Source organism: Papio anubis, chromosome 8, assembly GCF_008728515.1.
Source record: "Papio anubis isolate 15944 chromosome 8, Panubis1.0, whole genome shotgun sequence".
NCBI lineage: Eukaryota > Metazoa > Chordata > Mammalia > Primates > Cercopithecidae > Papio > Papio anubis.
Window position 1 is genome coordinate 95,668,101 of NC_044983.1, and position 17,414 is coordinate 95,685,514.

At 34.9% G+C, this 17,414-nt stretch overlaps 1 protein-coding gene across 5 annotated transcripts in view; it reads right to left on the reverse strand.

Moving 5' to 3' along the window:
* The window catches only part of RNF19A (ring finger protein 19A, RBR E3 ubiquitin protein ligase), a 104,082-nt gene that overhangs the window by 61,061 nt on the left and 25,607 nt on the right, over positions 1-17,414 (reverse strand). For all 5 annotated transcript variants that reach the window (XR_002523907.2, XM_017962193.3, XM_017962194.3 and 2 more), the window contains exons 3-5: positions 7,398-7,606; positions 2,344-2,488; positions 1,218-1,380 (exon numbers count right to left, since the gene is read on the reverse strand). Coding sequence is in view for 4 of the 5 variants with exons in the window: in XM_017962193.3 (XP_017817682.1) it covers positions 1,218-1,380; positions 2,344-2,488; positions 7,398-7,606 (517 nt within the window). In the remaining variant the exon portion in view is untranslated. The remainder of the gene's footprint in view (positions 1-1,217; positions 1,381-2,343; positions 2,489-7,397; positions 7,607-17,414) is intronic.

Consider the following 17,414-nt stretch of genomic DNA (forward strand, 5'->3'; position numbering starts at 1 on the left):
TGTCCAGGCTGGTCTTGAACTCCCAGCCTCAAGTGATCCTTCTGCCTCAGCCTTCCAAAGTGCTATGATGACAGGAGTGAGCCACCATGCCCTGCTTGTTAGTTCCTTTTTTTTTTTTTTTTTTGAGATGGAGTTTTGCTCTTGTTGCCTAGGCTGGAGTGCAATGGTGCAATCTCAGCTCACTGCAACCTCCACCTCCCGGGTTCAAGTGATACTCCTGCTTCAGCCTCCTGAGTCTGGGATTACAGGCACCTGCCACTATGCCTGGCTAATCTTTTTTTGTATTTTTTGTAGAGATGGGGTTTCACCATGTTGGCCAGGCTGGTCTTGAACTCCTGACCTCAGGTGATCCACCAGCCTCAGCTTCCCAAAGTGCTAAGATTACAGGGGTGAGGCACAGCACCCGGCCTGTTAATTCCCTTTTTAAAAGTTGCTATCCCTTTGTTCTGCTTGGGTACAAGGTTGGGATTAGATAATTTCTTTTTATTTTTTTAAAAAAGTTTTAACTTTTTTGATCTTCTTGGATACCAGAGAAAATTTCTTTTTTTTTTCTTTTAGCTATCTCCTACTGAAAGTTTCTTCTCAATACAGAGATTCTATTAATTTAGGCAACAACAGACTTCTTAGGACCTCATAAATTATCCCATTAATCCTTAACAAAAGAACTATTTGCTTAGTTAATGAAATATAATTCATCAATTAGAGGCCAGTGGTAGTCACTGGTGTTTGGACTTTCACAAGATTCTAATAATTTGCAAAATAGTGTATTTATTAATAGCAGTAATCCAAAAAACAAGCTTTGAACTGCAGCAGAAATAATTCAAGAACTGGCTAATTATTCTTTCCCTGAGGGCATGTGTTATTTAGCTATTAACTTTCATTAAAAAGATCTGATAGACCTGACCTTACAAGGATATACCTATAGAAAAATCTCAGGTGTGTATCCTTCAATATTTTGTACTCAAAGTTTTACAATATAAACACACTAAAATTTTCAGCTTCGCAACATTTTAAAGCAAGTCTGCTTTATACATATTTATATATGCTTGCCAAACACTAAACATTCATGAAAAAAGAGTAACTGTTTTACACTGAGGAAACTAAAGATACCCTTTGTCTAAAAAAAAAAAAAAAAACCCCAAAAATCATCAATACTACAAGAATACACCTAAAGATTTAGAATAAGATAATGGACTAGCAAGAAGTATGCATTTTACCTTGCGGCCCACATACACAGGAATGCCAATAATCATTGCAGGAATAGCAATGCCAGCTATTAAAGCGATTCCGACAGGAGCACCAACCAGTGTTCCCAGCTGCCACAATATTTTCTTCTTTCGGCTCCAGGGTTTCTTCCCCCAAAAAGTACATCCTGATGGACTAATCGAAAAAATTATAATGTAAATAACTGCTGCAAAACACCACAACAACAAATTAGTGCAATATATTAAAGCAATGACTATTTTTAAAAACTTATCATAGTTAGGAGTTTTTTTCCCCTTTAAATTCTGAGTTCATTAAACTAAGGTAAGAACCACTATAAATTATATTAACAAGATATTGATGTATCTTATTTTGTTATATTTTATTATTTATTATATTTATTATATTATAATTTTTATATAATTTAGATATTACATAATTTATATTATACTTTATATATTTTATTAAAAAGATACTGATAACTGAGATTCAGATTAAAAATTTATCCCTAGTCCTCCATTACCCTCAAACCCTTAAGTCAGTTTTTTAATAGTAAATTAATGCAAAACATACATATTTTTAGGCATCAATTATCTGATTATATCATAAACTAAATGATAAAATTTATGTATGGGAAAATTCAATGGAAGTATAAGGTAAGAACCACTATAAATTATATTAACAAGATACTGATAACTGAGATTCAGGTTAAAAATTTATCCCTAGTCCTCCATTACCCTCAAACCCTTACGTTAATTTTTTAACAGTAAATTAGTGCAAAACTTGTATTTTTAGGCATTAATTATCTGATTATATCATAAATTCACTCTGTAGCCTAAATGATAAAATTTATGTATGGGAAAATTAAATTAAAGTATTTATAGTCTAGCATAATCACACAGGGTATTACATACTTATTAGCATTCTAGTTTAACAAAAACAAAAAAAGGAAATATCCATTTCCTATTTTGACTAGTTATTAATTCCAAATGACTAGCATAATAACTTGGTTTCTTTTAAATTTATTTAACTAGAATAAAACCAATCTCTTTAAGTATCTTATAAAACTCAAACTTAAGTTATTTTGTCTTATAATATAAAATTATATTTACATATAAATAGTTCCTCCTATAAGCTTACCTTAGATAATGTAAATCTGAGATTTCCTTCATACACAACCAACAAAACTCACAACCACAAACAGCACATGTCATGTGATTGCAGCTCCCATCATTCATCTTTATTATATAAGCAGCACATCGTGGACATGGCTTTATATCATCAGCTATCGGGAACATAGAGAAATCTATTAAGCATATAAAACTGGTCTAAAAATTGGTTTACCAATTGTAGCACTGCCAAAAAATCTTAAGATGTAGATAGTTTGTGAACTCATAGCCTCAGCCTGCTGTTTTTAGCATATAAAGCATTTTTTCTTCCCTTCTAAGAGAACATATTTTACATTAAAATATCAAGTTATAAACATTTTTTAAACACAGTAGTGAAACAATGAGAACAAAGAATAACAAAAGAATAAAAAGAGAAAGGAGAATCAAGGACAGCTCTAGCAAATTGTGAATTATGTAAAGTTTGTCTTTGTCCTGGTCCCATAGAAGTCTTCTGAGTGGTAGTTCCTGGTTCTAGAACTTTTCTAACCATCTTCCCTTAATTCAAATGTACACGTTCTGTATACTATTCCTTTAGTGAATGAACACTAACAGGAGGTGACAATTTGATATTAATCTGAGGTGCTATATCCAAAGCACTATGAATTTATTTATTCTAATCACATCAATTGTAAGCACTATAAAAATAGCAAAACAGGTATCTTTAGAAAAGCAGCCTTTTCCCAGTATTTTACTTCACACGAAAGAGAGATGGACCTTGCAAAGAATCAGTACCCAAAATACAAGGAAGGAAGGAAGAGATTAAGGAAGAGTCATATGGCTATAAACATTATAAACCATGGAAAACAGTTTCAGAATAAAAGCAATCATTGTTAGTTATGCTCATGACTTTTAAATTAGTTGTGTTTATCCTTTTTATTCATTTACTCACCCATTTACTCAACTGTTGTTGGTATATGCTCCTTGTATAATAATACGGTTACAATGCACAATGGTGTCAAGTTAAAATCAAGTATAACATAACTTTAGGAAAATTATAACTATTTTGCATGTTGGCATCTGTTTAAATAGTAACTTGTAATTACTATTAGCCAGCTATATTTTTCAACTACTCACAGTCTAGTAAAGATATTTATAGTGCTAATCACTGAATCTAAGTATTTGCTCCAATGTCTTACATTATAAGCATTAAGCTATATTCCATTCTTTCTACAAGTTTTATGGTCAAACTTTACCTGTGCTGTATCAGTTAATTCAGGTTTCCTTAGTGCTTCTTCTAGGACCAAAGATGCTTTTTTTCTAAACTTAAGATCTGGTCAATGCTCACAATTAGTATTTATTTTAATGATTCAAGCAATTTTGAGCAAACTGATACCCTAAGCAGCCAGACCAGGACAATTGATAATTACTAGAATATACAAATTAGAAATATTCATGTCATGACTTAAATGATTAAAAGAACATAAAGTCTGCATTTAACAATTTTAAACATTGGGGTATGACTAAAAAAAGCTGGCTTTTATGCCTGATACAGCACATAGTATACCAAATTAAAGAAATGCTAATCCTATCCGCTTAAGCAGCATGTTAATCGATAAACTTTCTCATACCCAAGTATGCTCAAGTAGTAGGTATCTCAATAAGACGGGGGAGTAAAAAGACTCAAGCTTTGGTACTGATGCATGCAATCTTTGGAACAAACTAAGGTAACATCTCCATTTATTCCTACGGTTCTAAAAACATAAAAAAGCCTTTTAATATGCTAAAATTACACGTTAGAGAATTAATACCACAAGCAATGTATTTTTGATAGGTCTCTATATACTTATACCCACATCTTTCACTCTCTATACTTATTTACCTATGAAAGGCTGTTTAGTTTGCTTTGTCTTTCCTCAAAGCAACAAATTAGGAAAAATTTACTGTGCACATTATAGGATGACATATTTCTCTCCAAATTCTCTCATAATGCAAAAATCCTAAATGAAATTGTTTAGGGTCAGTTGATCCCCCATTCCTCAAGAATCAATTAAGCCACAGTTCCCTCATATGAAAAAGCTTCCCATTTCTATTTACAGTATTTGGCTAAGCTTTTGTCTTCTTTATCTGTTTGTTTACTGTTAAAATATGGGCCACTGTCATATTAAGAAAAAACAACAGGTTACAAATCACCATGTCCTCAAATGTTAACAAAGATTATCTCTTAGGGTGGTAGTGGTAAGGGGACACAGGCAGGAGTGGGGAGCCAATTAAATAGTTTATTTTTATAAAACGGGAAAACTACAGTAACAAAAATGAAACATATGTGGTTCATTTAAAATTTAACTCCAAGTGCATAAACCTAGTAGCTATAAGAAAGAGCCTCAAGTGGATGCACTACTGTCACAATTTAAAGACAAATGTAAACATTATACTATAAATATTGTATTATTTTATAAACACAAATGTTAATGTACCTTATGTAACTAAGCACACATTTATCTTCTGTAACCAATTAGGGAAAAAAAACCTAATTATTATACTAATTAATAATAAAAGTAAAACTAGTTTTTCAGCATATCATGATACAGAAAACAAACAATACCAAAATATCTACAATAAGAGTAATAAAACCATTTAGATAGTAGCTTCCTTTTTAACTTTCTACAAGTCTGTGATAAGCCAAGTTCACTACACTTTTTTTATTTTTTTTTAAATAGGGTCTTGTTCTGTCGCTCAGGCTAGTGTGCAGTGGCACGATCTCAGCTCACTGCAACCTCCACCTTCTGGGGTCAAGCAATCCTCCACTTCAACCTCCTAAGTAGCTGGGACTACAGGCGCACACCACCACACATGGCTAATTTTTGTATTTTTAGTAGAGACGGGATTTCACCATGTTGCCTAGGCTGCTGAAGTTTGAGAACTTCTGAGCTCAAGCAATCTGCCCACTTCGGCCTCCCAAAGTGCCGGGATTATAAGCACGAGCCACGGCGCCCGGCCCTCACTGCACTTTTAATTCTTCCTCTTGTTTTTGGAAACAGGGTCTCACTCTGTCACTCAGGCTGCAGTGCAGTGGCACAATCACATTTCATTGCAGCCTTGACTTCCTAGGCTCAAACGATGCTCCCACCTCAGCCTTCTGACTTGCTGGGACCAGAGGTGCCTGGCTAATTTTTTAAATTTTTTGTAGAGAAGGAGTCCTGCCACGTTGCCTAGGCTGGTCTTGAACTCCTGGGCTCAAGAGATCCTCCTGCCTTGGCCTCCCAAAGTGTTGGGATTACAGGTGTGAGCCATTGCGCCAAGATTTTTAAACAAACATGGAACAAATTCCAAATAAAGTTTTTTTTAAAACAATCACCTTGAGACTATTTATTCCAACAATGTTATTGTTTGGCTCAAAGCATTTGGTAAGGTTTTCTTTCATAATTACCTTCAAATCTCCTTTATATAAAAGAAAAATCACTCATGATCATATAGTCACATCTCACTCTGCATCTATCTGAAACCAATAATCCAACCTGGTATGATACTCTAGCTGTTAGACTTAGCTCTAAAGGAACTTCTAGTCATTCTCAGAAATCAAACTGATATTAAACTGACGTAACCTAAAGGTTATGCCAATGAGGCATTCCAGGGAAGCACTGCTGAAATAAACACAAAAACTCCCATGGTGGCTACGTTGAGGAAGACCAATATTCATTTGGATAACTAAATCATGATCTTTATTTTAAAAAATAATAAAAGTCATTTCTGTCATTTTTTAATTTAATAATAGCGCAGACATACTTAAATCTCTAGAAAGTGACTGTGGTTTCTCTAAGGTCCCCTACCTCATATAGCAAAAGCACTTACTATGAGCCAGGAAATATTTCAACCATATGGATATAAGCATTACTAGTATCTTTATTTATTATTATTATTATTTTTTTTTGAGACGGAGTCTCACTCTGTCATCCAGGCTGGAGGGCAGTGGCACAATCTCGGCTCACTGCAACCTCTGCCTCCTGGGTTCAAATGATTCTCCTGCCTCAGCCTCCCGAGTAGCTGGGGATTACAGGCACCCGCCACCACACCCGGCTAATTTTTGTATTTTTTTAGTGGAGACAGGGTTTCACGAAGTTGCCCAGGCTGGTCTTGAACTCCTGATCTCAAGTGATTTGCCTGCCTCAGACTCCCAGAGTGCTGGGATTACAGGCATGAGCCACCATGACTGGCCAGCATCTTTATTTTAAAGATGAGACAAGTAACTTGCTCAGGATTGCACAAGGAATAAGCAGAGAATGTGGGATTTGAATTCAGGCAGTCTGATTCCAGAGTCATTCTCTCTTGCTCTATATGACTGTGTATTCTGTGACCAATAAATACACACCCCCTACTTGGAGGAGAGGAATATCATTTCCAAGTGAACTACCCAGTGGCTACTGCTGACTCTTTAGGGAACAGTTTAGGTACATTCAGGTACTCTCTGAATTGCTTCTGGACCCATACCTACAAATTAATACTAATACTACTGAGTTCCAGAAATCTTTAGGAAAGAGAAACAAATCAGCAAGCAAGTATAAAAATACACTTACGTAACAAAAGTATTAAATGTCGAATATTCTGTGTTAAAGCTTCATGAGACTTTTTTTCTAGTAGCATAAAGTACATGATTATCTCAATACACTGCTGGCAGGAATATAAATTATTTTTAGTAGAGATGGGGTTTCACCACATTGACCAGGCCGTTCTCAAACTCCTGGCCTTAAGTGGTTGGCCCGCCTCAGCCTCCCAAAGTGCTGGGATTACAGGCGTGACTACCACACCTGGACAGATACCTTTATAATCAACAGTTTCAGACCATCTTTGGCTACCAGTTACATAAATTATCATGACACTTCCTTTTTTCCTTTTTTCTTGAACAATAAAATCTCTCTAATTTCAGAACCACTTTCTTCCACAGGAAAGAATGAGTGCTTCTGGGATAGAAATGCACTTAAAAACACTTTTGGCAAGTGAAAGGAAAACAGGAATACTTAACTTTAAAAAGTTAAAATAACTAGTGTTTTGTGTCAAATATTTCATTAGAAAAAAATTAGACATAAATACCTGCTGCTCCAGACTCTTGACTATAACTAATGGATGAAGAACGTATAGTTCTCAAACGTAAGCTCTGGGCTCTCTCTTGTCGAGCAGCATCACAGGTCTGGTTGGGGTGCCAAATCTGTTTACAGTGGTAGCAAAACTCTGTTCCACAGCCCTCTCGCCCACAAGTTAATTTTGGACAGCTGGCACATCCAAATGCTATCACAGCATATCTTGAAAGAACAAGAAAAATGATTTAAAATGTGACATAAAACAAGAGATACTCATTTCAATAAGTATCCAACTAAAGATTATTCCTGAAAAACATTTTCTATTTATACATTAGCAAACAATTATAAGCACAATCTCACCAATATAAAAATGGGGGAAAATGAAGTTTACGAATGAAGATATATAAATGGCATAAAATATTTTAAAAGTTCAATTTTTAACTTTCAGGGGGTTTTTTTTAGATTCAGGGGGTACATGTGCACGTTTGTTACATGGTCTATTGCATGACGCTGAGGTTTGGGCTTCTAATGATTCTGCTGCCCAAATAGTGAACATAGTATCTGACAGGTAGTTTTCCAACTCTTGCCCCTCTCCCTCAAATTTTGACTTTTAAGTAGGACACCAAATTGCATTTAGCCTAATCCCAATTTTATAAAAAAACATATTAAATTAATACAGTATTGTATGCACACAAAAAAAGACCAGAAGGAAAAACACCAAAAATCTTAATAATGGTTTTCTTGGTATTGGGTTTTAATTTTCTTGTTTATATGTTTATACATTTCTGATTTTCTACAATTACTTGTTAAAGTGGAAAAAGTTAAAAGAAAAAAAGAATGCCTGTTTAAAAATGTAATGACTAAAGGTAAGTTTTAACTGTCAGGTAATGGCATACTGTGCCAATTTATAAATTTTGTGATAATCTTGTAGGTATGCAGAAGTCACACATTTTTCTTTGTAAGATGCATGGCAAAAGTGGTCTTTGGTGCCAATCTCCTGCCAAAAAAAAAAAAAAACTGGTTTCTTTTTTTTTGCTTCAGATTAAAGACTGAGAACGGTAGATTCATGACTAGCATGAACACCTTTATCTGACTTAATATTTTTGACACTTTAAAAACTTATGACTTAAATTCTGGGCATTCTTTGGCATTTATCCCAAACAAATGAATATTTGTGCTCACACAAAAACGTGTAATGTTCACAGCAGCCTTATTCATAATAACCAAAACTGGAATGAGCCCAGATGACCCTCAAAAGGTAAATGGTTAAATAAGCTATAGTGCATACACACTACCATCAATAAAGTACTTACACAAGTAACACCTTAGGTGAATCTTCAGAGAATTACACCGAGTGAAAAAAGTCAATCTCAAAATGTTACATACTGTATGATTCCATTTATATAATATTTTTGAAATTCAAGCAGATTAGTGGTTGCCAAGGATTAGGAATGGGGATTGGGTCAGGGAAAGAGTGGGGGGAAGTACATGTGATTATAAGAGAGCAACACAGGCCAGGCACGGTGGCTCACACTTGTAATCCCAGCACTTTGTGGGGCCAAGGTGGGCAGATCACTTGAGGTCAGGAGTTCAAGACCAGCCTGGCCAACATGGCAAAACCCCATCTCTACGAAAAAATATTTAAAAAACTAGCCAGGCGTGGTGGCACACACCTGTAATCCCAGCTACCTGGGTGGCTGAGGCAGAACTGCTTGAACTTGGGAGGCAGATAGAGGTTGCAGTGAGCCAAGATTGTGCCACTGTACCGGAAAAAAAAAGAAAAAGAAAAAAAAGGAGTAAAATGAGGGATCTTTGTTGTGATGGAACTGTTGAGTATCTTGACTGTGGTGATGGATACACAAACTTAAACGTGATAAAATACATGTAACTAAATACACTGCACAGAAATAACTAGAAATCAGGAAATTTGAGTGAGATTGGTAGATTGTATCTATGCCAATATCCTGGTTCTGATATTGTTCTATAACTTGTGCAAAATGGCACCACTGAGACATACAATGAGAAGGGTACATAGGATCTCTGAATTATTTCTTACAACTGTATGTGAATCTACCATTACCTCTATAAAACTTTCATTTAAAAAATTTCTAGAAGTTTCTACTTCCCTTTGAAAGCAGCAACAATCAAGTTTTATCAATGCATGTCTTTTATAAATACTAAATATTTCCTTTTGCCTGGAAATTTAGGGGAGTTTTCAGAGCTGGCAATAAAATTTAAGTAATAACTGTAACTGAGATTGCAATTTTCAAGATACTCTATAAAATTGTGCAGGATTTTAAGAGTCAAGGAGTTCCCTCCATTTTTGGACTTGTTGGTCCCTTAGTACCATACTCTTCATTTATTTTTTTTTTTTTTGAGACAGTCTCGCTTTGTTGCCCAGGCTAGAGTGCACTGGTGTGATCTCGACTCACTGCAATCTCCACCTCCCAAGTTCAAGCTATTCTCCTGCCTCAGCCTCCTGAGTAGCTGGGACTACAGGCACCCACCACCACGCCCGGCTAATTTTTTGCATTTTCAGTAGAGATGGGATTTCACCATGTTAGCCAGGATGGTCTCGATTTCCTGACCTCATGATTTGCCCGCCTCGGCCTCCCAAGTACCATGTACTCTTTAAACACATCTTAAATTCCATCTTATTTCTGAAAGACCAATTATCTAATTACCATTCTCTATCACACATGTGTTCAAATAGGATTGAATTAAAGGCAATGTATAATCAGCAATGGGTCATTTAACAAAGCTTCATTTCCCTGAGCTTTAAAATTCCCAAGACAGCTTATTCATTGCAGTCCCAGATAAAGAAAAAAGAGCTCATTTTTTAAAATCAAAGTTATAATCTAAAGGATCTATACACTAAAGTGTAGTCTTTGTTTTAAAACAATAATGTCAGTGAAAAGGAAATGGCATTCTCTTCCAAACTTTTTCTGTACCTACCTTTTATTGAAGGAAGGAAGAAGGAAAGAGGAGGGGCAGAATGGAGAAATCTGTGTATGCAGGAGACAATGCCAAAACTATTTTCTGAAGTTGGTTACAATTTACAAAGGCAGCAAAGAGGTTTTAGCATGGCCAGTTCAAATTCTACTTCCACCATAAATTACATAATCTCCCTACAACTAAGTTTTCTCATACATAAAACAGGCATTCACTTTAGTTTGGCTTAGCCTCAGTATTCAGCCAAAATAATCTTCAGCTTTGGCCTTGGCCTTTAGAATGCCAAATAAGCAAATGGCTGCTTTGATGACATTTCTCATAGCCCTGCACTTGTGCTTGACTACTGACCACGTGATCATACAAGTGACAATCATTTCTACATAAATAATATAAATTATGTTATTAGGATTGAATATTAATATCTGAATACTCATCTTAAAATAAATATTGGTTGGTACTTTAGACATAACTTAACAATAGAAATACTTTATATGGTGAAATTTTACTGGATAACTTAAATGTCCAGTATGTTGCAAGAGTAAAATGCTATAATCTTTGTGATGACTATAAAAGCCAAATTTAGTTACATGCTTAACTTTCAAATAATTAAATAGGAAAACAATTTACAGCTAATATGAACACTAAGAGTGCTTTGCCTATATAAATTTAGGAAGAACATATCGTTTCTGAGCAAATAATATTTATAAAAATATACAAGGCAGATTAATAGAAATTCGGTTACATATAATTCCAACCTTTGTAGAAGGCTGCTCAATATACTAGTATTCACAGCACTACACAAACTTTTAAGAACTGACCTAATTTTTAATGATTTAAGTAAAAAAAAAATTAATGAATTAAGTTTAAAAAAAAGTGCTTCTTCTTGACAAGAAGAATTAAAAGCAGAACAATCAATATTGCCCTTTAAAAATTTCATGACAAGTTCCAAAATCTGGTACAATTTCCATAAAAACATGAAGGGGTTTGGCAAGAAAACTGTGAAACTAAAGCATATTTTCTTCTCAATTTTTTCCTTTTATTTCTAACTCTGTTCAGATCTTCTCGATAATTAAACTTCAAAACAGCTTCATAAATTGCTTTCAGATGATAATTCCTTACAGTTCTGAGTCTAGAGACTTAAGCTCACTGAAACTGGCTGCTTATAGAGAACAAGATTTTTGAGATTTATCCAAACTTCATACCAAATACAGTGTTCCTCCTATAAAATATATTACTATAAAACTTTCTCTTGAATTATATGAATAGTGTTGATGTTAAAGTGAACATCTATTTAGAATTTTTTAAATAGACAGTATAAAATATATATATATATACACACACACGGTATTATTTATCAGGAGCAAACTAATAGCTGGTAGTGTAAGGGAAATTACCAATCCTGCATTATCATGTCAAACATTTAATATTTGATTGCCAGTTTTTTTTTTTTCTTTTTTTTTTTTAAGACAAGAGTCTCACTCTGCCACCCAGGCTGGAGCACAGTGGCGCAATCTTGGCTTGCTGCAACCTCCACTTCTCAGGTTCAAGTGATTCTCATACCTCAGCCTCCCAAGTAACTGGGATTACAAGCGTGAGCCACCAGATCTGGCCAATTTTTGTATTTTTATTTCATTTTTTATTTACTTTGAGATGGAGTCTTGCTGTTGCCCAGGCTGGAGTGCAGTGGCACAATCTCGGCTCACTGCAACGTCTGCCTCCCAGGTTCAAGCTCCCAAGTAGCTGGGATTACAGGCACGCATCACCACGCTTGGCTAATTTTTTTGGTATCTTTAGTAGACACGGGGTTTTGATGTTGGCTAGGCTGATCTCGAACTCCTGACCTCAAGTGATTCGGCCTCCCAAGGTGCTGGAATTACAAGTGTGAGCCACCGCACCCAGCCTCAATTTTCTGTATTTTTAGTAGGGATGGGGTTTTGCCATGTTGGCCAGCCGGTGTCCAACTCCCTGGCCTCATCTGCCGGCCTTGGCCTCCCAAAGTGCTGAGATAACAGGTGTGAACCACCACTCCTGGCTTCCTTTCTGATTTCATTTTTGAATTTTTCATAACTCCAATCTCTTAAGATAGCTATCTTAAAGCACTTTATCTCTATACTCTCTACGATTACTTATAATCGTAATTCCTCCACTTTGATAATGAAGCTGAAGTTAAAAGAAATAAAGTGAATTGCCCAGTCACTGAGGGGCAGGGCTGGATTTGAACAAACATCCATTCAGTGCCCTGCCCTTGATTGCTAGTTTTTAAAAATTAAATAAAAATTTCCATTTATTCTTGTATCCCAGAAGTTCATCATACTATGATGGAGATATCTGACTTTGACCACCTGACATTTGGTCAAAATATATCCCCAAAACTAGGAAATAATAAATAAGAGTTGTGAGATTAAAATAAGATTATACATATGTAGTGTTTGTGTGTCTGTGAAGAGAGATGGGGAGAGAAGAGAGGAAGACAGGAGAGGCAGGGTTACAGGGGTACAGCGAAAAGGAGAGTTTAGTTCACGGCACATTATGTGTACTCAAATGTTAAAGTACCAACATTTTATGCTACGTCTCAGTATTTTTTAAATGGAAAAGCTAAGATGTCCTTCCCCTAGAACTAAACATTCAAGTCTACTGAATTTACACAAATTCCAAAGAAAAACAGGATTACTTTAATAATACTGACCAAATGTTTTCATAAATGTATAATCTGATGACAAAAGTTAGAACAGTTTGTCTAGTAGTTTTTTCTTACACTAACACTCATTGAGTGCTTCCTATGGAGGTGTTTCACATTCATATGTATTCAATCCTAACCATAACAGTATTAGGCAAGTTCTGTAATATATCAAGAAATTAAATGTACCTAGCATTCACACATTTTGAAAACAGCTTGTCAGGCCTCTCGAAGATGACTTTCCTTTTGTGGGAGTTAAATTTATTTTCCATTGAAAAATAACTCTCAAATTATAATGGAAGCAAATGGTAAAACTAAATTAAATACAAAACCCTTGCTTTACAGAAAATTCCATGAGTCTCTCTGCTCCGCTATAATGTGTTATTTGGAAAAAGAACAGGCTCAATAGAAGGTCTCAGAAATAACTGAACCCCTCTGGCTCAAACAGCACCCAAACCTTAGTTTGGTGGTTAGTTCCATTTCTTTCTATGGTCCATTATTTAATTCAAGCCTTACTTTCCTTCTCTATCCTTCAGCTGAAGGTCTCTAGCTACTGTACTTGAAATGCTTAACCTAGGAGTGGATGGACAGGAAGAAAGTGGGGAACACAGGAAGGGGCTGAAACAGCAGTTTCTCCAGAAGTATCTTCTGTTCACTGCACTGTTAACAGGTGGTCCACACTAAGAACTCAGTGGTCAAGTTAGGAAAATGCCAAGTAAAATTAAGGAAGTTTTTGTTTTCTATTATAGGATTTGCTAAAAGAATTTTTAACATACCAATGTTCAGTACATAGTATGCAGTATTTTCTTAATTTATTTAAATTAAGTCATTTATAATATCTCCTGGGAGAATTTCATAGTACTAATGTTTTACAAATTATATTATTGATAACATCAAGCAAGTAGGGATACCAGCTAGGGTGATATATTCTACCTGGAGCAAATTCCTTGTAAGGAACAAGAAAGAAGAAAAAAAAATACCTAACATGAAATGTAATCCTAAGAAAGACATGACAGTCTCAATAAATATTTTGATTAAAAAATGACACTGTCTCTCATGTCACTTCTGTCAATTAAAAGAGAATGAAGAAGTATCTGTAAGTCCAAAATAATTTTTTAAAGCATAAAGCTTTTAACATATCTTTAAATAACTTTCTTTTATCTTTAAAGTAAGAACAGAAAGAAAATATAATCAGAAATAACAAAATTATTTGATCCAGTTAAGGGGAACAGTCAAGTTTTATATCAGAATCAAGAGGCTCATGATTCTACTTTAACGTTCTGATTATTCCAGTGAAAAAGGAATAACTTACTTAAGATACTTGAGAGAAGGTCTAGACAAAGTGAGGCTCATCTCCTGGTTCCCTTTTCTAGGATTTGCATCCTGCAGACAGGATGCGTTCTGTTCTGTTTTCCACTACATGCTGCAGGAGAGGCCTTCAGTTGTTCTCAGGCCTACATGCCTAAGACTAATTGGGGAAGTCTGTCCAACTTAGGGATGAAGTGTTAGCAAGCCATTTTGGCTGCATATCCAAAGCCACATTCTTTAGTCAACTAACTAGAGAAAGCTGACATGTCTCCTGGGTCATATGTTAATATGGTCTTGAATGAGGGTGGAGGGGAAGCATGTTATTTTTATTGACTCATAAAAACACCACCAAAGATCTTAGTATCAATTAACAATGTTTGGTACAGGAGTAATATACAGGTTGAGCATCCCTAGTCAAAAAATTCAAAATCTGAAATGCTTAAAGTTTATTACATTGTCAGAAGACACAGGAAATGTGATTTTTAAACTTCAAAGAACTACCCACATAGTATACTGAATTATTTAGTGTTAAAATATACCTGGATTAATTTTATGGTTAGGAAGAATAAATTAAAAATAGCACTCTCAGTTCAAGCTATTAACTCTTAGAATATGCTTATGTATGTGTGTTCTAACACATACAATTTATCACTAGTCATGAATTACAGCTTCCCCTGAAATGTGGTTTATTCATTATGGCTCTTTATACCCCAAATCTGTTTTCTAAGTCCCATGTACTTATTTTCTCTGGATAAAATCTAAGTAGGATCTGTGGTCTCTGCAAAATTTGTAAAAGGCCAGTCTACAAAAGCATTTCCAGCATGTCAAAAGATGGTCAAGGTATAGCTAAAACACATCTTTGTTGGATGAGAATGAGAGTTACACAGACATTAATTAAAATTCTAAAAATACATGTTATTTAGTCCCCAAGCCTATGGCCCTATTTTTTTAATCTATTAAGAACAATATTCTCCACCAGAGTAAGTTATCATTGAAAGCCATTTAAATGTCATAGCAAACCAGCTTGAAGCTTACAAAGCCAATTATAGTTGATTACATTACCCAAAAGTATATGAGTTATGCTAGTGGCATACAGTCAGGCTGGTTCATTGAACAATTTTTTTATTGAACATGAGGTTAGCCTGTGGTTCCAAAAGCAAAAACGAACTTTTCTGGAGGATCCTTGGGAGGCTCACAGACAATAAATCACTAATTACGTCCCAGTATAATAAATGTTCTTGTATATTCAAAGCTCCCCAGCAAAGTCAGAAGCACTCACATGGGATGACAGGGATAATGTGTGCTGGTAGCAGGGTGGCCTTAGCCAACTGAAAACAGGTGATAGAAACCAAAACAACGACTTTTTGCTATCTGCCTAGACAATGTACAAACTAGGACTCCAAGGCAGAAGGTAATCAGGTATTTTTATTCAAGGCAACTTCTATGCTTCTCCTCCTTGCACACTGGGATCCCTCCCCCAATTTTTCTCCTTAACTATGGCTGTATTTTTCTCTGAACCTGTGAGGACTGGCATGTTCTAGAAGCTGTCTAGTGAGACTCACTCTGGTTAAATCACAGCACTCAAATTTGGCCCTCTGGGCCCCTCCTCAAGTGGGATTTTTAGAAATACCGTCCTTTAAACAAGTGTGATCAGTCCTAGCCCTCAAGAGTGGAAAGAATATTAGGTCAGAAACCCCAAGAGATCTTAAATGGAAATCAGGTCAGGTAGAACTCTTTTCTACTCTGTGGTAAGTACAGTATTTCTCAAGGTGTGTTAAACTGTATATTTAAGTAAAATTAATGTCAGATACAGAAAATGGCCATGTTTATAAATAACAAATGCAAAAGAAAAAATTCATAATTTCACATCTAGCATTTCTGGAAAAGAACATTTCAAGTGTGTTATATAATAAAAGGGGCTAAATACTACATATACGCCTATGGTCCTGGCACCGTGGCTAAACATTTTTATAAAAACCAAATATTCAGAAATTTACCAATATTCCCTATGCCAGATTTAAATAAAAAATGGGGTTTTAATTAAAAAAAAAAGGGGGGTCCTCTGTGTGTTTCAAAGGCTTCAGTAAGCTCCAATAGGTCAGAGATTTTTGTCTTGTGTTCATTAATAAATCTCCAGTACCTGGCACATAGGTGCATTAAATATTTGAATGATTATCTGATTTTTTAAAAAAGCAAAACTTTGGAAATAGAGATGAAGAATAGTAAGAGCAATGACAAGTTTACTGTGTACTAGGACTTTTGCTAGTAATAGCATTAAAGATCTCACTTAATCCTTATAACATGATAGAATAGGGACTCAAAATCAGGTATTTACAGCTCATAATAAGTAAAGCTAACTTTTAATGAGGGTTTGTATAGTATCCTACGTTTTCAAAGTATACACACAAATTTTATATTATTGGGTGACATTTTCTTCAAAACACAACCATAAAACCTACATCATCAAGTATGTGAAATACGACCATAACAACTTACAGAGCAGTATAAGCCAAGTATAAAAGAGAATACACAAAAGTAATCTGTGACGTTTTTTCCTCTGTCCTTTGTGGGTAAGACTACTGACAACCAATAACACCAAAAATTAATGTATAGCCAAATTAATCAAGGACAATTATTTGTTAAACTTACATAACAATCATGTGGTTGTTTTCATAGTAACGGAGTCTAGTAAAGCAAATGTTTCTATTATTTTATGATATTTTATACTTGAGTTAACATTTATCATCTCTAAAATATTAATACTGAGCCATTTTACTTTTTAACAACGAAGTCTCAATGAGAAGAAAATGTGCCAAAATATCCCAAAGTATGAGTTTCTGAAAAAAATCTTTATTAAGAAATATATATAAAAGGGTTTATAAAGAATAGTAAAAGAAATACTCCTGTATGTACCACACAAGTTAAGAACATTATCAGTAGGATGATCATTAACTCACAATCTAAATTGGAACACTTTGAGAAAGAAATGTAGTGCTATCAAAAATTATGCCAGTATACTAAGCATGAACTGGAAATCAGAACCTTTATTATCAGTGGCTTTAGAAGTAACCTGGTTACCCCTGAAGTTCACAT